Source organism: Typopeltis vanoorti, chromosome 10 (assembly GCF_054136105.1).
Source record: "Typopeltis vanoorti isolate ZY-2024b chromosome 10, IOZ_Tvanoo_1.0, whole genome shotgun sequence".
NCBI classification, from domain to species: Eukaryota; Metazoa; Arthropoda; class Arachnida; order Uropygi; family Thelyphonidae; genus Typopeltis; species Typopeltis vanoorti.
The window spans coordinates 120,792,432-120,817,235 of NC_143558.1; the positions used below are offsets into that span (position 1 = coordinate 120,792,432).

General features: G+C 35.2%; 1 protein-coding gene across 1 annotated transcript in view; it reads left to right on the top strand.

The window, feature by feature from the left end:
* The window catches only part of Dhc64C (dynein heavy chain, cytoplasmic), a 1,087,706-nt gene that overhangs the window by 934,656 nt on the left and 128,246 nt on the right, over nucleotides 1–24,804 (top strand). Inside the window, exon 78 of the mRNA XM_090398628.1 lies at nucleotides 2,729–2,901. Within this exon, the coding sequence (XP_090254754.1) occupies nucleotides 2,729–2,901 (173 nt within the window). The remainder of the gene's footprint in view (nucleotides 1–2,728; nucleotides 2,902–24,804) is intronic.

Consider the following 24,804-nt stretch of genomic DNA (forward strand, 5'->3'; position numbering starts at 1 on the left):
AAAAATGTAGAAAAAGTAGCAAGGAAATAAATGTTAAGATAAAGAACTACAAACTAAAGAAAGAAGAAACAGCCATTGAGTATAAAAGTAAAATAGAAGAGAAGAATGAAAGAAGTACAAAAAGAGATATATGAAGACCAAGATGTAGAAAACCTATGGTACAGGTTCAAAACACTTCTTCTAGAAGCAAAGAAATTTGTGGTGTATCATTAAATAATAAACAGAAGAAACATAAAACACCCTGGTGGACTGAAGAACTAAAAGAAGAAATTAAAAAGAAAAAGCAATTATGGAAGAGATATATAACATCAAAGCTGCAGATTGATAGAGAACTATACAACAACCAAAGAAATAAAGTTAAAACCTTAGTGAAAGCAGAGAAAAGAAAATGCTGGGAAGACTTTGGACATACTTTAAAACAAAATTTTAAAGGAAACCAAAAACTCTTCTATAATGTTTTAAGAAGAATGAGGTCAGAGAAAGAATGCCCCATAAAATTTATCAAAAATAAGGATGGAAAGTTACAAATTCCGAAGACATCATGGAAAGATGGAAACAGTACTTTCAAGAATTATTGGAAGATGCAGGACATGGAAAAAATAGAACCCTAATAGCAAGACACACAAGCAAAATAGAAGATCAGAGTGAAGAAATTCATACAAATGAACTGTTAGCAGCAATAAATAAAATAAAACTAGGCAAATCAGCAGGCCATGACCAAATAACACCAGAAATGGTAAAGAATTTAGGAACGAAAGCCATAAAATTTCTTTTACACCTATTCAATGTTGTATGGAAAAAGAAAATTATTCCCGAAGACTGGGAAGTAGCTATAATAATCCCTATATTTAAGAAAGGAGACAACCGTAAATGTGAAAACCATAGAGGAATTTTGCTTTTAAGCGTTCCAGGAAAATTATATACCCGCATTTTAGAAGCGAGGCTTAGGAATCAAATAGAGGACACACTGGATGAAATGCAATATGGCTTTCGAAAAAATAGAAGCACACAGGATCTTATCTTCACTCTTAGACAAATATCAGAGAAAACATTGGAATATGGAAAAGAACTACATTCATGTTTTATAGATTTTGAAAAGGCATTTGACTGAGTTCCCAGACACTTAATATGGCAAACATTAAAGAAAAACAAGATACAAGATAACTTAATAGCAGCCATACAAAGCCTCTACAAAAGTAATAGAAATTATGTAAGAACCTGTAATAATAGATCAAAAGAATTGGAAGCAAATGTAGGAGTGAGGCAAGGCTGTATCCTCAGCCCTCTTCTCTTCATCGTAGTAATGGATGAAATTTTAAAGGCATACCAAACAAAAACAAAAAAGTTCCAATTAGGATACAGGAAACTGAAAGAAACCAGGGTTTCACATATGGCTTTTGCAGATGATGTAGTGATTCTAGCAAATAGCTGAAGATCTGCAGTACAATATCAACATTTGGTATGAAGAAACAAAGAAAAGGAATATGAACATAAATAAATATAAATAAAACTAAAACAATGATCATATCTAGAAACCAACAAAAACACATAATAAAAATAGAGAATCACCAACTGGAACAAGTCCACTCCTTTAAATACTTGGGATCATATATACAAGAAGATCGTAGACTAGACACAAAAATTAACAACAGGATAAGAGGGGGAACAAAGCTATTCTATGCAATGAAAGGCCCATTCCTAGATAAAAGAAGTCACCCAAAATACCAAAATGGCAGTGTACCCTTCAGTGTTTCTACCAACATTAACATACAGTTGTGAGTCTTGGTGTTTAACAACAGGAAACACAAATAAACTACAAACAATTGAAATGAAATATCTCAGGAAAGTGGCACAAAAAACAAGACTAGACCGAATAAGAAATCAAACCATAAGAGACAGCCTTCAAGTTGCACCTCTGAATCAATTCAGAACTCAAGCCCAAATGAGATGGTTTGGACATCTCAATTGAATGGAAGAAGGAAGAATAGCAAAAACTGTATACGAAAGCCAGAAAATAGGAAAAAGAAACATAGGCAGACCCAGGAAAGGTTGGCAAAAGTAAATGAAAGAAAAATTGGAAAAGAAGGGAATTAACTGGAAAGAAGCAAAACAACAAACCTTGGACAGGACGGCATGGAAATCTCTTTGGCAAAATCTCGACGCTTAAAAGCATAAGCGATCATAGACGAAGAAGAAGATGCAGTAGTGCAAATGAATAAGAATTGCTTACATAACAAGAACTGGAATGTTGCTAGAACTCCTTTACAGAACTAATGAGGGTATTTGGAAACCTAACCTAATAATACAAAAAGATAATGACCTGGTCATCATTGGCATCCAGATAGTGGAAGATGTTAGACCACTTAGTGTGTTCCATAATGAAAAAGTAGCTTACCATGCAATGAATACAGATTTGAAACTGCTAATACAAGAGGAATAAAGTATTCCCCCCCTCTCAAAAAAAAAAAAAAAAAAAAAAATGAGTCATTGAAATTGTTAAAATTAGAAAGGTACTGTTTTATATCACTTGTAGGTGACTGTTTCTATAAATCATTATTTCTTTCTTGTATTGGTTTTACATAGTTGGCCTATTAAGAAAAAAAAAAAATCTATTTCTTAAATAAAATATAATATTGATTCAGTTTAAATTTCTGATGATTGAAATCAATCCATTTATTTTGTGTATGCACAATTTTACTTTGTGTAAGTCATTTCATGGTATGTTTAGGTGAAGGCTAGTACTCCAGTCCTAATGTGTTCAGTGCCAGGATATGATGCCAGTGGGAGAGTGGATGATCTCGCTGCAGAATTTGGCAAAAGCATTACATCAATTGCGATTGGTTCTGCTGAGGGTTTCAGTCAAGCAGAAAAAGCTATCAATTCAGCATCTAAAACTGGAAGGTTAGTTATGGATTGTTTATAAACATTTCTCTTTATGGTGGTAAATTATACTTGATAAAAAATGATGTTCTTGTTTTAATCCTTTACCAAATTATAAATTAACAAAAGTTATCACATGAAGTATTTTCATGACTGGCTACTTGTATATAAAAACTGAGTTCACATCATCTTGCCTCTGTATCCCAGAATATTCAGCACACCTCCTTTTGAATGGTAGGATATCTGTATTAAAATCCAGATATCCCACAAATTAAAAATATAAAAATGAATTAAAGTTAAGAAGTTAGTAATATGGTCATATTAAAATTTAATGGAATGAATACAGCACAAGGAGAAATAATTAAACAGCAGGTTTAATTTTTCTGATATTTCATCTCTGTCACAGAGACATCTTCAGGAATACAATATTAGAATTGTATTATCATATTATGGTCAAACTGGGACATCTGCTAACATCCATCTATATGCACATAAAGAATACAGCCCACCACAGCTATTGTCAGTCAGATATAGCTGACCAAGCCTTGGATACCTTGCACAGGATCAGATGGAATAAAACTATTATGTTTCATCACAGCAAATATTAACTTAAAAGACTTCAGAATTGGTATTAGATTTTTTTAAAAAACTAGCCTAATCTTAATAAATATGGTTGTGTTAAACTTTCCAAGATTTCATCATCATGAACCATGGGTGCACTGCCCATTGGTGTCCAATGCCTCCTTCACTATCTTCTTCTGCCTTTCTTTGTCAAGTGCACAGTGTCACAGTTTCTGTAACCCCATTTAAATAACTAATTTAAACAAATATGGATGCATGAAACTTCCCAAAATTTGGGAAACAAATAATCATCAGAGGTCCTTGTTTACATCCTATGCTGCCTACAAACACCCATAGAGGGGTACACCATTTCATTTAGTATTGTGTTGTCTTTGTGTACATGTGTGTTACAAGTATTATTTGTACTCCGTGAAAATATCTGAGTGACTGAAACGAAATATTGGAAGCATTAAAATTAGTTTTTAACCCTCCAACCGGCCAGGACGTATATATATATATATATGTGTGTGTCCAGATAAATCTGGATGCACCTATTGAATAACATGGATAAGTGCAAGTTGGTCTCACTATTTCATCCACCTTGGCCGGTAGAGAGGTTAATCCTTTCTTAGTGCTGTCAATACACCTTCAAATCTCCAGCATGATTTTCTGTTTACTCTGCTGACTGAGAAGTAAATTCGAGCATCTCCATTGTTTTCTTGGATCGTTGTCTTTTTTATTTCGTTCTTCAAAAGCTTTTTAAATGATCTATATTATCTTTCTATCTCTGCATTTCCGAGATTCTTTTTATGCTCTTTCTGTATAACATTTCTTTTTTGTTTATTAAATTAATTAAATCTTTAGTTATCCATGTTTTTGTTGTCTCTATTTCTTAACACATTTTTGGTGGAATGATCTTGGAAATTAGCTCCCTTATTAACATTTATTTGTTCATATGAGGAATAATTAAGTTTGTGGCTACTGCCTTTTGTTATCTGTAGGTATATCGTTGTGTTGATTGATTTCAGCCTTCTCTTTTATATTGGGTTTAATTTTGACTATTATTGGGAAATGATGTGTTATGTGGTATTCGCATATTCTGACTTAGTTACTTGTGCTCTCTGTTGTAATTCTTATAAAGACATGATCGATACCCAAACGTTCATCTCCCACCTTCCAGGTTTGTTGGAAGACATCTGCTGTCTGTAACCCAGATCACACATGTAAATCTATAATACATTTGTGGCATGGATGGCTAAGGATTTTTTTTTTTTTAATTTTATATATTTTTTGTATTTAGTGGTCTCAGGCCTGTGCAATGAAATTCGTCTCCCTCTTAAAGACAACCACAAAACATCCATGCCTATGTAAAGATTCCAATCCTTGACCTGTTGTTTGGAGAATGGATATGCTAACCACCTGACTAACCAAGATGGCAAAACAAGAAAAGAATCACTTGCAATCCATTTTGACCAAGCACAAAAAAAAAAAAAAAAAAAAAAAAAAAAAAACGCTACACCTATTTTGGTGAAGGCCAAATTGCAGTCAATTGTGGCTCCTGAATTTTACTAGTGCTTCTCTTAAATTAAGCTATACTAGGTAAGAGAATATATTCAGTCTCATCTTTAACTTCACTCAAGCATAAACAGTTTGCCCTGAAGTATGTTCATGGCTTGGCTACTTGTATATGGATGCAAATGGCTTCACATCAGATCGTACTCTTACATAATACACAGTACACATCCTTTGGACGAGTACATTCTTGTGCATTATGGAAAAGGTTACTACCAGATGGGTATCAACATTTATTGTGGTCTCATCAGTAAGAGAACTAAATGCAGGCAGATATGGAGACCTAAATTTATGTAGTGTCCTCCGCAATCAGTCTTTGGCCTCATTGCAGAAGGACATAATAAGTGTCACGTAATAATAAAAATCAATGACAAGCGGTGTTTTCCATATGTAAGTAGCAAAATGGTGTTTCATCATATTATTAAAGGACTCTGGATTTGGATAGGTATAAAAAGTTATTTCACTTGGTTACAAAGTAAATTATACTCAAAGCTGTCATAAGATAACATAATTCAAGGAAATATGTTCTCTCTCTATGTTCACTGAGCATCTACAAATGCCGTATGGTCACTCCGATGCTCGGTGATGTTCCACACCAGGCCTCGCCATGTAGGCCTGTTGTTTGCTTTTCTGGCAGCCTCAACTCTCTGAAGATCAGTCACTCCACACACACCATCCATCCATCTCATTGATGGTCTACCTTTGCCTCTTTTTCCAGGAACTTTACCTTCTATTACTGTTCTGAGAAGTCCTCCTTCCATCCTTTCTATGTGTCCAAAATATTTTAACTTTCTTCTGTCAATATCCTTAAGGAGCCTTAAAGTTCTACTAATCTTTTCTAACACCCATTCATTTGTATGCCTTTCACTATATGATATCCTCAACAGCCTTCTGTAACACACCACATCTCAAAAGCAGATATCCGTTTCTTATCTGACTTCTTTAGGTTCCAAGTCTCACATCCATAAGTCGCTGTTGGAAAAAACAACTGCATCTAAAATCCTCAACTTTGTTCCCATGGAGATAAATTCATCCTTCCAGATTTTAGACAGGTCTCTGACTGTTGTTTTAGCCATTCCTGACCTTTTTCTGACATCTTCTGAACAGCAATTCTTCACATTAATAATGGATCCCAGGTACTTAAACTTGCTTACTTCCTCAATTCTTTCTCCATTAAGATACACTTGTTTCTCAAGAGCTTCTCTGTTTGTTTTTCCTTTGAGAACCATGATCTTTGTCTTGCTAGAATTGAGTTGAAGTCCTCTGTTATTACTGATCTTGTTAACTTTGTCAAGAATTAGTCCTAGTTCTTCCATGTCATTACAAAGGAGTACTGTATCATCAGCGTACCTCAGATTACTGATCACGAGGAGAAAGTAAGCATCCTTATCTAACTCCTTTTCCAACTTGAAGCCAGTCAGTCAATCCAACACCTGTTCTTACTGTGGCTTCTTGCTCCTTATACAAGTTGGCTATCAACCTGATAGTGTGTTGAGGAAAACCCATTCTTTTCATTACTTCCCACAGTTTCACATGCTCAACACAGTCAAAAGCTTTAGAGTAGTCTAAGAAACACATTACCAGAGGGAGTCTGAATTCTTTATATTTTTCTATGATCTGTCTAAGGCTAAGGATCTGATCTCTGGTGCCCCTACCTTTCCTAAAACCTGCTTGTTCCTCGGGCATCTCTGCCTCAACTTTGGCCTCAATCCTATTTAGCATGATCTTTAATAAAATTTTGCTTGCATGAGATATCAAACTAATAGTTCTATAATTCTTACATGCCTTCATATCACCTTTCTTGTGTAGTGGTATGAAAACTGACTTCTTCCAGTCTCTAGGCCATGATCCTGTCTCCCATATCCTTGTAATCAATCTATGAAACACTCTTATCCCTCCATCTCCTGTGGCCTTAATTAACTCTGCTGGGATTTCATCTGCACCTGGGGCCTTATTGCTGTTGAGCTCCTTAACTGCTCTTTCAACTTCATGCCTAAGTGGAGGAGGTTCCAAATCAAAATTTTCTTGGTGGGAGTACTCCACATTTTCTTTATCCACTCTGCTGTACAGTTCCTCACAGTATTCTTTCCATCTGTTTTTGTTTTCCAACTCTTCTGTTAGTAATGATCCATTCCTGTCTTTGATGACATTCAATTTAGGCTTAAACTTGTGCTTTAAGTCATGAACTAAATAAAACATCCTTTTATAATTATGCCTTCTCATCTGGAACTCTATTTCTTCACATTTATTAGTATAGAACTTTTCCTTGTCCTGCTTGATGGATCTTCTGATTTCTCTCTGTAATCTCTTGTATTCTTCGGTCCCTGTCTCTCTTTGTTTTTCCAACTGCCTTCTTTTGATTAGTTCCCATGTTGAATCTGATATCCATGGATCTTTTGGTTTTCTTATTGGGCTGAGATACGTCTTCGCTGTATCCTGTATTATCATCTTGACTCCTTCCCAAAGCATTTCTGGTGAGATTTCCTTATTGGTCTCCAAAAAATCATCCAGCCGAGTTGATGTTTCTTCTGTGAATCCACTAGGAATTACTCTCTAATATCCAATCTAGTGGAATGTGCCTGACCTGGAAGTTTTCAGAGTCTTGGTCTTACTTTGGCTCTTACCAGTTGATGGTCTGTACCACAATCTGCTCCAGGACAAGTATGCACATCAGAGATGCTTGTCTTCCACCGCTGAAGAGTCAGGATGTAATCAATCTGGTGCCTTGACCTATCAATGTTACATGTCCAAGTATAGGTCCGTCGTGGATGTTTCTAATAAATAAGACATAATACATAAAATAAATAATAAATAAGACATTAGCAGGTATTGGTAATAACTAATCTGTTAGCACGGGCAAATTCCAACATTCTTTCACCATGGGTGTTACGTTCACCCTCTCATACTCTTTCCCACTTTTGCATTTAAGTCTCCTAAGATGTACAGTATGTCTCTCCTTGGTAGGCAGTCCAAAACAGTTTGTAAGTTTTCATTTTTTTAAATGAAAAGGAAATATGTTAACAAAGTTTTTTTTTTATGGTTCAGATATAATTTATTTTAACAGCATATGTTATGAGACACATTTTATGATAAGAATATCAACATATTATACTCTTTAATAATTAAACAAAATACAACCATAAAATATTGTAATTTAGTTCAGATTTATTGAATATTTCAATAAAATCCAAAAAATGTTCATATATTAATCTACAAAGTTTTAGAAATAAATAAGACATTAGCAGACATTTATTCCCAATGACTACAATTGGGAGTACAGTCTAGTACTATTTGCATCTAATTATTTGGATATTAATGTTATTAATTCATTTTGAATTTCTTATCCAAGATTACTGATTTATTATTATTATTATTATTCCTTTTATTTAAGTGAGTTTTCATAAACATTATCAAACCTTGTCAGCCTGGTTGGCATATCCACTCTCCCACCAGGCTGAGGACATGAATGTTCATGATTCTTTACGTGAGAGATGAATCTCATTACCCAGTGCAAAATCACCTTGCTTATTTGGATGTCTGAATTGGCTTGAAAAAGTTTCATGTTTGGATTCTAGATCAGGGTTTCCAGAACATGTTAAAAAAAATTAATTTAAAAAATATAAAACTTACAAAAAATAGGAAAAAATTCTTTAGCTCACCCATGGTATATTGAATTTCAGTTTAACACATTATATATGAGTTAAAATGAAATTTAACAAGTTTTAAAAAAAATTTCCATTGTTTAGTTCATATAATTGTGATCATGATCCTCTAAAGGATAAATTCTTAGATGCTGTTTAAATTATTGCACATAAATGAACATTAACTTTCATGAATTAAACATTGATGTTCAAAATCTATAGTTGTGTGTAATTTTAAATGTTTTCATTTCTAGCCATATTGAAAAATTAGATATGTATGATTAAGATTTTTTGTAGCACTTCAATGTATTAGAAAGATTTTTCCAGTTTCTGAAAGCATTATTGTTAAATTCCAAAATTACTGAAATGTTTGTTAAAAATTCTTCAACAAAAACATTATATGCTATCCTTTTTTTTTAAGAATAAATCTGTCAAGTCTAATCAGCTACCTCTCTGTTTTTAAAAACTCATTTACAATAAGCATCAGAAAATTTTCAGATATTTGTCAACCAGAAAATGCCTTTTACTGAACTGGCTCTTGTTTAACTAATCAGTCACAAAATGTATTGTGTATAATTAATTGTCAGAAATATAGACTGCAAATATTTTATCTCCTAGTAGTTAAGAATGTTCATGTTGAACAGAGTTTCCATTATGTTTTATTATTATTGACAACAGACCTTCATGTAGTCAAAAGACTCATCACTTGATGCAAACACTTACATGCAATTCCCATCAAACTGTACTTTAAATTCATTCAATGTATCTGCATTTGCCACATTGTCAGGCAGTGCATTCCACTCACCGACTACTTTCCATGCAAAGAATGTGCTCCTTATGCCCATGGTCACATGCTCCTTGTACAGCTTCCAGGTATGCCTGCTTGTTCTACCCCCCCCCCCCCCCCCGTTCCAATTCTGTGAAACATTTCTTCCTCACTGACCTGGTAACAGCTCTTTTCCAACTTAAATGTCTAAATCATATCCCCTCTCTTCCTCCTATTTACAAGGCTTTGCAAACTGTATTCCCTCAATCTGTCTCCTCATATCACATCCCAAAGATCGTTATGATCTTAGTCAGGCTTCTCTGGACCCTCTCCAATATACTGTATCTTCATCACCATGAAAACCAGGTGACCAAATCTGTGTACTGTAATCCATGAGACCTGATCAATACCCTTGTATAATGCAACCAGCACCTCAATTTCTACAGGTTAAATTTCTTCACATCATTAGCATAATCTGATGTGATGTCTTCGCAACTTGTGATCTCTGAACTTCAGATCCCTATTCACCAGTTCAAGGTCTTTTATCTTCTTAACTTCATCCAAAATTCCCCTAAGTGTGTACTTTGCATCCCATTGCTACCTTCCAAATTTCAGAACCTTATACTTTGCAACAATGAAGTGACAGTTCCATACTATTGCCCACTCATATAACTATGAGTGGGCAATAGTATGGAATGCTTGATTCCTCATCAATCTCCCCAGTTCTGCATTATCTGCAAACAGTTGTATATCACCAGTCAAGCCTATCCCGATATTATTAATATACAAATTAAATAACAATGGACCCAAAATAGTCCCCTGTGGCTCACCCTTAGTGACTTTCCTCTTTCGAGATCCCTTCCTTTGGGGCACCTGGTGGAGAGGACCTCCCAGTGATGTTTTACATTTGGTAACAAAAGTAAGAAACAAAAGATATATGATACTAGTATAAATGTACCAGTGTTTTTGATCATCCACACAACAGGTGAAAAGCCATTCACCTGTTGTGTGAATTCATCTTCATTATTCAAAAGGGTTTGGAAGGAATGGCAAGGATCTCCCATATTCTTTGTTCTACTTCTCCTGAATCTGTTTAACTATCCTTTCTTTCAGATCACCATCAATGGGATCCAGTGCCCTGCTGGCGTGTTTGCCATACACTGTGACCCATGGATGTCCAGAAATGGGGATCCTGGTAGTCTTGCACTACTCAGGCCTCTGCTTTGGCCAGGTGGTCCTGGATGGCCCAGCCAGGATCAATCGGCTACTGAGATTGCCTGCAAAGATCAACAGTGTTGCAGTAAGTTTCTCACTCCATGATCCAGGTGTTCCACTCCCAAGCGCAGTCATTACTTGCCGTTGGAGAGCTTTGGTGCCTAACCAAAAATCTCTTGAGCATGAATTATTCATTTTCGAATGTTTCAGGAACCCTAACAAAGTCCCAACCAAGTACTGATAACGTAGATACAGCATTTGGTAACAAAAGTAAGAAACAAAGATATATGATACTAGTATAAATGTACAAGTGGTTTGGATCATCCACATGACAGGTAAAGGCCAGTAGTGAAAATGTAACTCTTCATTATTCAAAAGGTTTAGAAGGAATGGCAGGATCTCCCAAAATGGTTAAGTAATTAAGTTCTGATGATAACCCTGTAGAAACATCATGTCAGCAACATTCCAAGAAACTACTGGGAGCAACGTCAATGGGTGGAATACCAATCATAATAACACCTCATAAAACACTCAGCTCTTCTAGAGGAGTGATATCAAAATGGAAACTCTAAACTGCCTGTTGTGGCTTTACCACTTGTGCCTGATGTGATAGTAAAGGACATGATAACAAATCTTGCTTTACACAAAAAGTGTGTCAAATGTGTCAAATGTCATTGAGATCATCCAGCTGACTCTCGTGCATGCCAGAAGTGAAAAGATGAACAAGAAATATAAAAAAATTAAAACAAAACAAAATGTACCGTGATGCAAAAAGGAAGTTAACCACTACTACATCTATTTTGAGATTCTCTTATGCCAAGAAAGGGGGCAGTGAAGAAAATGTCAACAGGCGCTCAAACACAAATGTCTATTCCACCTTCTGATAATTTCACCATACCTGAACTTTATAATTGCAAGTGCTTCTCTGTTGAGTGCATCAATTGCATGACCTATGGTCTTACTTCAGAGACAACTAAAAAAGGTTCCATTCAATGAGAACCCACTTGTCAAAAAAATTGTGCAAAGATATCACTTAAAGATAGACTACAAGACAACCACACACAACAAATAAATAAATAGATAAATAAAAAATGGATACTTGGGTATCCACTGAAAGTAAATTAACTTTGCCAACTGTGACTGACACATCAGATGTATTGAATATTCTACTAGAGGAAGAGATGGACACCTGCCATCCATACTTCCCAAAAACAGTTGATAAATATAAACCTGACAAAGGTAAGCCCTCAAGCTCCCAAAAACCAACAAGTCTATTAAGTCAAAACAAGAGGGAAATTTTGACAACTGAACTGTCGTGGGTTTCACCAGAATATCAATGATATCAAGATTTTGTTGCAGAAACACAAACCTTTCTGTTTCTGTCTACAGGAAACATATTTAAGACCACAATGAGGACCTTACTTAAAGAATTTCACTATGCAAGGACAAAACTGGAGGTGATCCTGCTCATTGAGGAGTATCCTACTGGGCAGTCATACTGCTTTCCATCATGTCCAGCTTAATACTGCTCTGGAAGCAGTAGTGATTCACCTATCCGAGATTTCTTATTATAATATGTTCAGTTTATTTACCACTGAATGCTGAGTTAAATTAAATCAATCTTGATAACTTTATCTTGTAACTGCCTGAACCGTTACTTCTTATGGGTGACTTTAATGGTCACAATGCTTGGTGGGGTAGTGCCAACACAAATAGATAAGGTCAAATCATTGACAGAATCCTTGACAATAATGACCTCTCCTTTTCAATAATAGACTCAATATTTTCTTCCATATACCTTCCCACTCATATTCTGCAATCGATGTTACAATCTACGCTCCTTCCATTCTTCTATTGCTTATGTGGGATTTCGAAGAGAACATATATGGAAGCATCACTTTCCTGTTCCTTGCACAATGTCTTCACAGGAACCATATTCCCCTAAACAAGGGGTCAGCAAAGTGGTCGATATCGACTCCTGAGGGTCGATGTGGCTATCCTAGGGGTCGATAAATGTCTAGGGTCAATAAACACCTAAAACAATTTTGAGTAACACTTAATAAACATGCAGCTATTCATCAAACACATCCTTCTCATTAACCATTCAAAGTAAATCAGTAAAATGTAAGTATATTTTTAATGGTCTTTATAAATTTCTTTAAGTATTTTCTTTAAATTTCTTTAAATATTTCTTATTGAGAAGCATTAATGAAGTAAAAGGGTGAAGGAATTATTTTTAACTGAGAAATTTATTATTGATAACATTTATTCATTTATTTAACATGATGAGGATCAATGAGGGATCAAGGATTCCAAGAAGGGGTCAGGTCTAAAAAGTTTGCCGACCCCTGCCCTACACGGATGCCCATATGGAAAATGGACCAGGCTGACTGGAACACTTTTTCCCATCTTGCAAAATTTGATACAGTCAGTCAAACATCCATCAATGAAACAGTAAAGTATGTAAGACTGCGTTGTCTAAGCAGCAACAGCCTCCATTCCAAGAATGTCATTTTGATTTCCACTCTATCCAAGGCCTTGGCGGAACCCAGAATTCCAGGCAGCCATAAAAGATTAACACAAAGCATGGGGTATATTTCATAGATACCCCATCACATCTTAACAACTTAACAGCTTTTAAGTGTGCTTGGGCCATAACATGTTATGTGAGATGCCACAGTCAAAACAATCTTGGATCCAATTTATTCATCAATTAATCAAATGACCAGTGCAAAAATTGTATGGGGTAAAATCTGAAATTGAAAGGTAGATATAGAATACACCATTTGTGTACCTTATACCATAATGGAAGTGTTATTACTGAACCCATAGCTGTTGCAGACACTTTCAGACAAAATTTTTGCCAGAATCTCAGCAACAACTTAATAATATCTCCCTGCATTTTTAAAATTGAAACAGCAGCAGGAGAAACAAAAGCTAAATTTTTCTACCAATGGTCTTGAGCCATACAATCAGCCATTTGTTAAGGAGGAACTAAAATGAGCTGTTTTCTCTCTCTCTCACCCTAGTGCAGTAATAGGTTTGTCAGACATTCTGTATTTTACGTCGAATGGTGCTGTCCAGTATTGTACTTGTAGGGACAGCTAATGTCCCTTTTAATAAAAATATAAAATTATAAATATTATGTTAAGCAATTATAATTTTCAATATTCTTTTTGAATACTCCAACTTTTATATGGCTCTTTCTTTCCAACTTTTTTATGGCTTACAATTGATTTGTAAGCCATAAAAACTGACAATTTGAGGAAATTATTAATTGTATTTATGGCAGATATGGTCCCTTTCATTGGTCGCTTTTTATTTATATATGCATTTATTTATAATTCTGTACAGATATATTGCATTTACTTATTTTCAAACAGTTTTTATTTGGATATTGTGCAGTGCAGTATTGGTACATTACATAGATGTTATTTCAATAATTATTAAAAAATATATTTCGCCTTTTTCGAATGTGCAATATTTGGTTAATACATAAAATATATAATTAAAGGTAAATTAATTTTCTTTATTAATTACACAAATGTAAATTAAATTTTATTTCTTTCCTTAAGCCCTTAACAATGCCAAAACACTTTCGTTTTGGCATTGTTAAGGGCTTAAGGGCTTTACTGCAAAAGGAAAATATAATGACGAAGTTGAATGCAAAATCTGTAGACGAATATTTAGTATTGCACATGGGGAAACGATAAGATATTACACAACATATTAACACTCAGAAACACAAATTGAGCATTTCAGGTTCCAGTTCCAAAAGTATTGATACTTATTTTGTAAAACCAAATACCAGCAATGAAAGAAACATTATTGCCCAAAATAACTATGGCATTTAGGTTGGTCGATTGGTAGGGCCTCTGCTACTAATGGCTCATGCAAAAAGTTAAGAAAGTTTGAGCACAATTAGTAGTTCGAAGGGTTCAATCATTCGATGCCATTGGCACAATCTCCCTCAATGAGTCTTTGGACTCCCTGGAGGTGTCACATAATAATTATTATTATTAATGAAGTTAAGCGTACAGAATGATTGAATGAATCACCGGAGAATAAAAATGATGACACTGATGCAATGAGTGAAATAGCACTATTACGCGGAGCAATTCATAGAGTAAATCAGCAGCTGGAGCATTGGCAAAAATCTTTAACAAGCGTACCGACTAATAATCGGCAAAAGTATGATAGAAAAAATAAGGGTATGAAAGTGAGTGTAAACAAAATGAAAGAGCATGTGTTTTGTGGGGATTCCTTAGTAAGAGGTGTGTTAGTTGAGAGTTTAACAATATCGTACTAACCCGGTGCAAACGTAAAGAATGTAAGCGAGTCATTTAGAATGCAAAAACAGCAGGTGAGGAATTGATAGTGGTAGCGGGTACAAATGATTTGAAAGGAAACAAAAAGATTATGAGTGAGAATGTGAAGGAATTGCTTGAGGTAGCAAAAAAAAAAAGTGAGAGATTTAGGATGGTGAATCTGTTGCTGCGGTATGACAGTGAAGAGTATAGAAGGAGGGCCATAATTGCCAATGACTTTATGCATGAATTATGCAGGACGAGTGGTGTGGAATTTGTGGATGTGTGGAGTGAGTTTGATGGGCGAAAGGATTTACATATGATGAATGGTTTACATTTGAATAGATTTGGTGCATGGAGACTTGAAAAGGTGTTGTTGAATGTAGTGGAAGTGAATGTACAGAACCAGGGAAACTACAGTTATTAAGGGAGGGGGGAGTATAGATATGCAGATTTTAGGGAGACAGTTGAGTGTGTGAATGTGAGTAATATGCCCAAGCAAGTAGGAAAGACCACGAATCAGAATGGGATAGTTAGTATAAGGCATCAAAATAGAATGGGACAAATCGGCTTCTGCAATTCATGTATATAAATGCCAGAAGTATTAGGAACAAGAGGGAAGAATTTTTTAGCCTTGGTTGGCACTTCCAGACCACAGGTTATTGGCATTAGTGAAACATGGCTGACAGACGATGACACAGCTAGTGGGATTGAATGTGAGGGGTATGGTGTGTGTTCAAGAGTGACAGGGAAAATAAAATGGGGGGGGGGAGTGTTATTGATGATAGCTGATGAGCTACAGCCAAGGAGAATAGAAGTGGAACTGCAGGATAGAGAAAAGAGCACATTTGAGGCTATTTGGTGTGAGATTGAAACTAGCAGAACAAAATATACAGTTGGGTGCTGCTATAGACCAGGTGATGGAATAAATGGTGGAGTATTATGCATAAGCAAATAGAAAAAATGATTGGAAGGAGGGTAATTATTATGGGAGATTTCAATTATGGTAACATTAATTGGAAGGAGTAGAGGCCACACGGGAGGAAGGAATTGAATTTTATGCGGTTATTAAGGGATAACTATCTGCGACAGCATGTAATGGAAAATACTAGTGGTCAGAGCGTGCTTGACTTGGTAATTGCATCTGAGAATTTGGCTGTAATGAATATGACCACTTTGCCACCAATTGGTGAGAGTGATCATAGGGTCTTGACTTGGGAGGTGGCTAAAGGTGTGGAATTTACAATTAAGACAGGGTACATGTGAAATTATCGGGCTGGTAAGTATGACAAGCTTAGGAGATTGATTGGTACAGTACCATGGCATGTACAACTGCAAGGGCTAGACGTTGACAGTGCATGGGAGGCAGTTAAAAAGTGTTTGCATGAAGCAATGGCTGACTGTATACCTACAGTCCGAATAATAAATCAAGTAGAAGTTAAATGGATGAATAACATAATTAAGCTTGAGCTGCAAAAAAAGAAACAACTGTGGAGGGAATTTAAGTAGAAAGGTGACCAGCAGGCACATGAACAGTATAAAGGCCGGGCCAGAAGGGTAACGAGTGTGGTAAGAAAAGCAAAAAAGGATTACGAAAGAACATTGGCCATGCAGGGTAAAGAGAATCCTAAACAGTTTTTTTGATATGTTGCAAGTAAAAGAAAAAATGTATATGGCAGAATGGCTTTAAAGAATGCCGATGGTGGGGAGGTAACCGAATCAGTTGATATAGTTGAATTACTGAACGAGCACTTTGCAAGAGTATATCATCCAGGTGGTGACATTGCAGAAATGAATGAACCAATAGATTATACGGGAATTGTGGTGAATGAGGTTATTGCAAAACCTCAATGCCAATACATCTGTGGGATTGGATAGTATACCAGCTTGTGTCGTACGTGAAGTGGCTAAAGAATTGTCAGTACCCTTGACCATTTTGTTTAATCTGAGTCTCGGGTCTGGGTTAGTCCTGAGGGGATGGAAAGAGGGGAAAATAGTTCCACTGCATAAAGGAGGTTCCAAGACTACTGTTGTAAATTACCGACTGATTAGCATATCAGGAATCATTGTCAAGGTCTTGGAGAAACCCGTATTTGGTTTTCCAAAATCTGGCAACCCTATACAGTAGGGTTGCCAGATGACATCTAATATGAACTGATAAAACATCTACATCATCTTTTATGGATCTCCTTCTCTTAATATATAATAGAATACAGTCGGATCTCTTTTTATGTGGTAGATATGTTCCACAGAAAATCTCACAAAAAAGTCCTAACTTACGGTGAAAAATTAGGGATACGTTCCATAATTTTTTGGAACGTATTTCCATAATAAACTGCATAAAATTGAAGCAATGAATTAAAATAAACCTAAAATCACATTAAAAAAGTTTATGAAAATTTAGGAAAATAAGAATGCTTAAGTTTGTTTTAAATCTTTATTCATTTAATTTTATTGAAAAGTAACATTTTTTTTTTTTTTTACATTCTCATCAGAATTATCGTCACTATTAGACAATATTCAGCAACATTTGCGAACTGGTATGAAAATCACTTTCATCACCAGAAGAGATAGTCACTGCATCAGATCTGTATGGTAAAGGCAATGGTTCTTCACAAACAGAATTAGCTTCACCCTCCTTCTGTGCTGAGTTTTTCTTCTGACAGTGTAATCAGTGATTAAACTTTGTGATGATGATTTCACTAATTTTTTATACTGCTCGCGATATCCAGACATACAGTTCTTCAGCTCATGTTGGAATTTAAAGGCTCGTTCAGAATTTGTGTCATTAACAAGAAAATAATTTTCCAATTTATTGCACAATTCAAGACCTTCTCGAATTATATTTGCAGTGAGGGAGAGAGATTTTCTTCCGCTTCACTATCGTTTTCTGGATCTTCGACGATATCTAAAGTTAATTAATATCCAATAATATCATCGTCACTTAAGACATTATCCACATGCTTGTTTCGAAACTGTAGTGCCGTGATCTTTAAAAATAATGAGGCCTACAGATTTAAATTTTAATATAAATAAGAGACAAGGAACTTTGTTTAATTTTGGTGTTAAGAAATCTCTTATTGAAGGTGTTTGTGATGCAACAGATAGTGATTCATCCACCTCCAGCCTACAAAGCAATGTCGAGGATGTACAAAAGGAGAGGAAAACTATCAGCACACAGGAGAAAAAGTCTGCATTCACTCATAAGTACTTATAATAATATTATAAATTTTTGGTAATCAGAATGGGATATGTCAATGAAAATTAGCACAAATTATTATGATTGTTTAATTGATGTTTAATTAATTATTAAATAATAAAAAATCAGCTAAATTAATGCTTAATTATTAATTAATACATTACAAAATAACCAAGGTGTTGCGTGAAAATTTCAGGATTTGTGAAGTGTTCTGTCATAGGAAAAATTTGGGAAACATTAGATTACCCTATTATCGGAATGGATTCTCCTTCTGTTGACATGTGCAGAAGTGTTGAAAGGTCTCATATCTGTGGGCATACTATACATAAGTTTCGAAGTTATGCACCACATAACTTCAAATCCGCATAAAAAGAGACCCGAGTGTACTTGCAAAGGAAGTTTCTGGATTCTTCCCAAACCAGGAAAAGGATCCAACATGAGCAAATAATTATCAACCAATTGCTCTGACCAGCTGTGTCTTTATAAGATATTAGAGAAAATGGTTAATGGCAGGTGGCTTCTCTATTCTGTAGAAAGCAATGATCTTCTCTCCAATACACAGTATGGATCTCGTAGACATCATTCAACTTCAGACCATTTGGTCTGTTTAGAAACTTGTATGAGTGATCCATTCCTGAAGCAAGAACATCTGGTTTTATTTTTCTGTGACATGGAAAAAGCTTATGACACAGCCTGGAGATATAGCCTATTAAAATACTTATTTATTAAAAAAATTTTTTTGTCCAGGCAAACTTTCCAAGTCCAAGAGTGAGAAGTATGCTATCTCAGCCTTATCATCAAGAACAAGGTGTTCTCTAAGGCTGTCTTATGTGACACTTTTGCTATCAAATTTAACTAAATCACTGAACAGCTTCCTCCACTGTAAAAAAATGCTCTATATGTTGATAACTTCACAATTTACTCACTCTTGTAACATGAGGGTAATTGAAAGACAACTTCAGCAAGCAATTGATTGTTTCTCTATGGACTCTTAGTAATGGGTTCAGGTTTTCATTCATTACAGGAAAAAGTGTCTGTGTACACTTCTGTCAAAGATGCACTCTTCACTTATTTCCTATATTAAGAATGGGATCAATGGAATCAGCTGTTATTCCAGTATCAACAGAAGCCAAATACTTGGGACTCATCTTTGACAGTAAACTTACATTCCTTGCACAGATTCATTAACTAGGAGAAAAGTGCAAGAGAGCATTTAATCTCCTTTGTGCTCTATCCTCTACTGAATGTGGTGCAGATCAAGCTTCATTTCTGCATGGCAGAATAATCTGTGATGGCTGAATACTTATCCATCATTAGGGTGTACGGAATACCACTCAAAGTGTTCATGTTGAAGCAAATTGACCTGCTCTATATAGGGCTGATTCATTTTCTACCTTCTCTTAATTATGCCTTAAAGCTAAAGTCTCTTCCAGATTGTCCAAGATGGACTAGTCTCTTTTCTCTGCATTGGGAAGCTCAATATCACACATGTCAGACTTTTGGTATTATTATTATTATTTAGGACATCTTCATGGAGTTCGGAGACTCATCATGGGAGACCCAAATCAACCATCATACACACAAATCCTATCATAACTTTCCTTGAATCCATTCACCATCAGGGAACTCGCAACCAATTCTGGCAATCCATTCCACTCACCACTCTCCACATAAAAAATCTGGTCTCCACATACCTACTAACCACACTGACAGCTGGCCCTTAGTTCTCTATTTGTCATATATTTGAAAATTTTCATTTGCATCAATTCTATAAAACCCGTTTAATATCTTAAAAGTTTCTATCATGTCCCCTCTTTTCCGCCTTTCTACTAAACTCTATAGCCCACAAACCCTCAACCTATCCTTGTAGGGAGTATTCCACAGATCTGTCACCATCTTGGTCACTCCTCTTTGAATCTTTTCGACCACCTCCTTGTCCCCAAGGAATCCAGGTCACCAAATCTGTGCACAGTAGTCAGGATGTGGCCGAATCATAGCTTTATAAAGAGGGATAATAACTTCCTTATCTTTACTTGTTAGCATGTTTTTCAACAACCAAGTAATTCGTTCAGCTATTTTACTAACTTTTGCAATATATCCTCTGAACTTTAACTGTTTGTCCACCATTATCCCCAAGTCCCTAGCCTCATCAATTTCCTGGAAACCAATATCATCAATATGATACATCATATGCAACCATTTCAACCCGAAGTGCTTAGCCTTACATTTTACAGCATTAAATTGACAATCAGTATCCCTTGTCCACAATGCAATTTATTTAAATCGTCATGCAGGATATCTACATCACCTTTATCAACTGTGACTCCCCCCAGTTTTGCATTATCAGCAAGCAATTGAATATCCCCTCTTAAATCTTTCCTTATATCATTGATATACAAATTAAAGAGTAGTGGCCCTAGTACTGAACCAAGGTGCTCCACTAGTCACCATCATTCTTAGACTCCACTTCCCCCATATACTACTCTCTGGTGTCCATCAGCCATTCCCCATCCATGCTATTAGTTTCATATCTATTCCTATCCCCACCAGTTTTTGTAATAGTTTTCCATGTGGTGTTCTGTCAAATGCCTTGGCAAAGTCGAGCAGTATCATGGTGTAGCCATTGCCTTTATCCAATTCTGCTGTCACTTTATTATAAAATATAAGTTACTAAGACTGGACCTACCCTTTACAAAGCCATGCTGCCCACTATAGAGTGTCTCATTCCTATCCGCCAACTGTTGTATTTTACCTTTTGCCAACTTTTCCAATACTCAGACAATCACTCCCGATATATTAATTGGTCTGTAGTTTGCTACCTCTGTCTTGGAGCAAACTTTATGCAATGGCACTATCTTACCCTCTTTCCACTCCCTTGGAACCCTTGTTACTATGCAAGCTGTTGGCATGATTATTGACAATATTGCCTGCACCGTAATAGCATCCCTCCATGGTAGTTGTGCACTCCATCCTGCAATCTTTCAATTTGTCAACTACAGAAGTCTCATACTCCATCTATCTACCTTCAATTGTTTAATGCACGTAGAACAACCCACTATGATTTCTTTCCCTTCTATACTGATGATTCAAGATAAGAGATCTCTGTTGGCCGTGCTGCTGTGTTTCCTGACATTGCTGTATCCAACCAATTATACAGCACAGTTGCATGTCATTCAGCTTGCACTTGTGCACATAAAAGAAAACCACTACCAAAGGTATGTAATTTATACAGACTCATTGAGTTCTTTATGGGCTATCTCCTCTCCTATATTCACATCCAGTGCTGTATGAGGTGTTATGCTCTTGTTGTTCAAAATGAAAACCCTTAATTTGTCATATTCTGCTTTACTGACAGCACTTTACATGAAAGAGGAATATAGTTTTTACCGAGCCCATATGCACTCAGGCAGATGTTATCACTCAGACAAATTGCATGATGTTTTTTAACCTTCTACAAAGAATTAATTTGTACAAACATATTTGACTGTAATTTTGTTTATATGTAGACACTACGTTGCTGAACTTCATTTTTGTATTTACATATTATTTACTAGTTTATCTTATATGTTTAGCTACATTGCTAAACTTAATTTTTGTGCATGCATATTGTTTACTATTTTGTCTTTACCATTTATGTACTGTTGTCACCTTGGCTGTAATTTTATTTATATGTAGATACTGCATTGCTTAACTTAATTTTTATACATAAATTAGCAAATAATGTGTCTTTCACTATTTATGTATTGCTCTAACCTTTGATCTTGTGTACTACTGTAAACTTTGCTGTGGCTCAGAATGATCTTTGCTGTTCTTGCACCAATAAATCAACTAACCTAATCTTTCGAAATAGTGCCCCCACCCCCAATGCACAACTTACTGATACCTATCTGATAGCTAGTCACCTATCCAACATTAGTCTATCATCCAGTCCTGTCTGCTTCAGTGCCAGAACACCAGAACGGTGTTCTGGCACTATTTTTTTTTACAGTTTTTTCAATTTTTCAAAAGTAATGTTTGAAATAATGTTTGCACATACATAACACGTGCATGTTACCAACGTTGCCTGGTAACATGCAAGTGCATGCCATTAGCATCTACATTTGTGGCTGTATGGACATGTGATTGACAACATATGAAAGATTTTCAGTTAACACTTATTTATCTAAAAAATATCTTTATTGAATTGATGTAAATTTAACTTCATTATTTTCATATCCTTTTAGCATTTTTTTTTTTTTTTTTTTTTTTTTTTTTTTTTTTTTTTTTTTTAGTGTAAAAGTCTGACCCCAAGTTTGAAAATGAAAGATTTCCAATTACTTCTTAACAACCGGTCCCATTAATAAAAAGCCCAGAATAATAACAGACACGATGTCAAAAAATATGGAAATAATGGTGCCAGTTGATGTTTTTGCATCATCTCAAGCAAATCTTGAGAAGCAAGGCCAAACTGAAAATAACTGGCCAAATTGCTGAACATTAGATCAAAACAATGATTTTAGCTAGAAAAATGAATGGATGTATATTTGCAAAAAGAAACTTGGCTGTATGCCTTGCAGAAAAGTTAGAACTCTTGGAATTGAAACAAAGATGGGAACGAAAATTTCCAAAGAATGGTTCAACAATGAGATTACATATTCTGGCAAAGATAGGAAGCTACAGATGAGCTCACTTCAAAAAAAAATGTTTGATCACAGAGAATTTACTGCACACAAAGCAGCGTTAAAAATTGTTTCTGAAGAAAAAAAAGACCCTTGAAAAGATTTTTTTAAAATCATTATCTCGTGAAAAAGAAATAACCACAAAAAATTTTCGAACTGCATATAAAGTAGCAAAGGAAAACCAATCATTCCATAATTTTTAAAGTAAAATTGATCTGCAAGAACTGAAATGGTCGTATTCTTCATTCAACAAATGCATGTATTAATATTCTGAATCATGTAAGTGAAGAAATGAGAAAAAATGTGTTTAAAGAAATCGCTCAATCCAAAAATATAATTTCATTGATAATTGATGAATCAACAACAATAAGCAATAAAGCCACTCTCATAGTGTATATTCGATGCTGTATCGAAGGTGTTGGAATTAATTCACCAATAAATTTATTTTTGGACTTGATCGGATTTATTTTTGGACTTGATCGAACTTGAAAACATAATGGCAAAAAGTGTATTTGATTCCTTACTCCAATGTCAACTATTATGAGATGACAGAAGATTATTGTAAAAAATATTTAGTTTCTCTAGCATGTGAAGCATGTGATAGCGCTGCTGTAATGTTAGGGTGTAAAAGTGGAGTGAAAAAATTGCTGTCAGAATAATTTCCTTCTATTATAGTTTGCCATTGTGCTAATCACAGACTAGAATTGTCAGTAAGTGATGCTGTAAAGGAAATTTCAGGAATCAATAGATTCAAATCATTTATTGATAAACTTTATGTCCTATACCATGCTTCACCAAAAAACGGTAGAGAGTTGCATTTATGTGCAGAATCACTAGAGGTTGAGCTGCTGAAAATTGAAAGAATTTTAAGTACTCGATGGGTGTCATCTTGTTTCCGTTCAGTTTTGGCTGTGTGGAATAATTTTGAATCTCTAGTGCATCATTTTAAAGATGCGATGCATGATCCTAGGAGAGATAAAAATGATAAATGTACTTATGATGGCTTAAGAAGAAAAATAACATCTACAGACTTTTTATTAGATCTAAGATTGATATGTGATGCTCTCCAAGAATTGTCTGAATTAAGTTTGGACCTGCAAGACAGTGACATGAACCTTTACAAGGCAAATCAAAAAATAAATGCACTTGTATAAGTTTGAAGAAAGAAAACAGAATTTTGGACCCTATTATAGATGTGCTGCAGCTGCTGTACGCGATCTGCACTTTCGTGGAGTTTTACTTCACGAAAAGCTCCAAGAAATAATCCTCCTATTAACTCAAAAACGTTTTATACCAAATTGAAAGAGTCAATTGAAGAAAAGGTTGCTTGATAGCGAAGATGTTGAGCTACCACTCTGAGCTCACGTGCTTGACCAGAAACATTGGCCTGAAGATATTGATGCTCAGCTAACATTCGGAGAGGCGGAAATTAGAAATTTGTCAAGCAGACTGCAACTAAATGAAAGAGAAATGATTCGTGGATTCCGTGAATACATTCTCGATAAGTCATACCCAGAAAAACTGTTGCATTTGGTACATGCTCTGAATACCATTCCCATTTCATCAAGTGAATGTGAATGCTGATTTTTGCAGATGAATTTAATTATCACCCCAACAAGAGCTTCATTGAAGACTAAAACAGTTTCGGCACTTTTATTCATTAAACTCGTTGGACCACCTTTAAGACTTCAATCCTTCAAAGTATGTTGATCTGTGGTTACTTAGAGGACGACATTCGGCCTTAGATACTAAGAGCAAAGAAAGGAGTCAAGATGATTTGTTTGACGAGAATTGGACAAAACTTTGGAAAACACTATGAACTTCTTAAATTATATAATGTTTTTACAAATTTACTTTTGCTTTTATATTTGGACTTTGGTTGTATATTTTAATTTGTTTATTTAATTTTACATTTAATCATGTCTAAAATAAAAAAATACTGAAGATAAATTATATTTAATTCATTTATGTGACTCCGTGACAGCAACAGCTGCTTTATATTTCA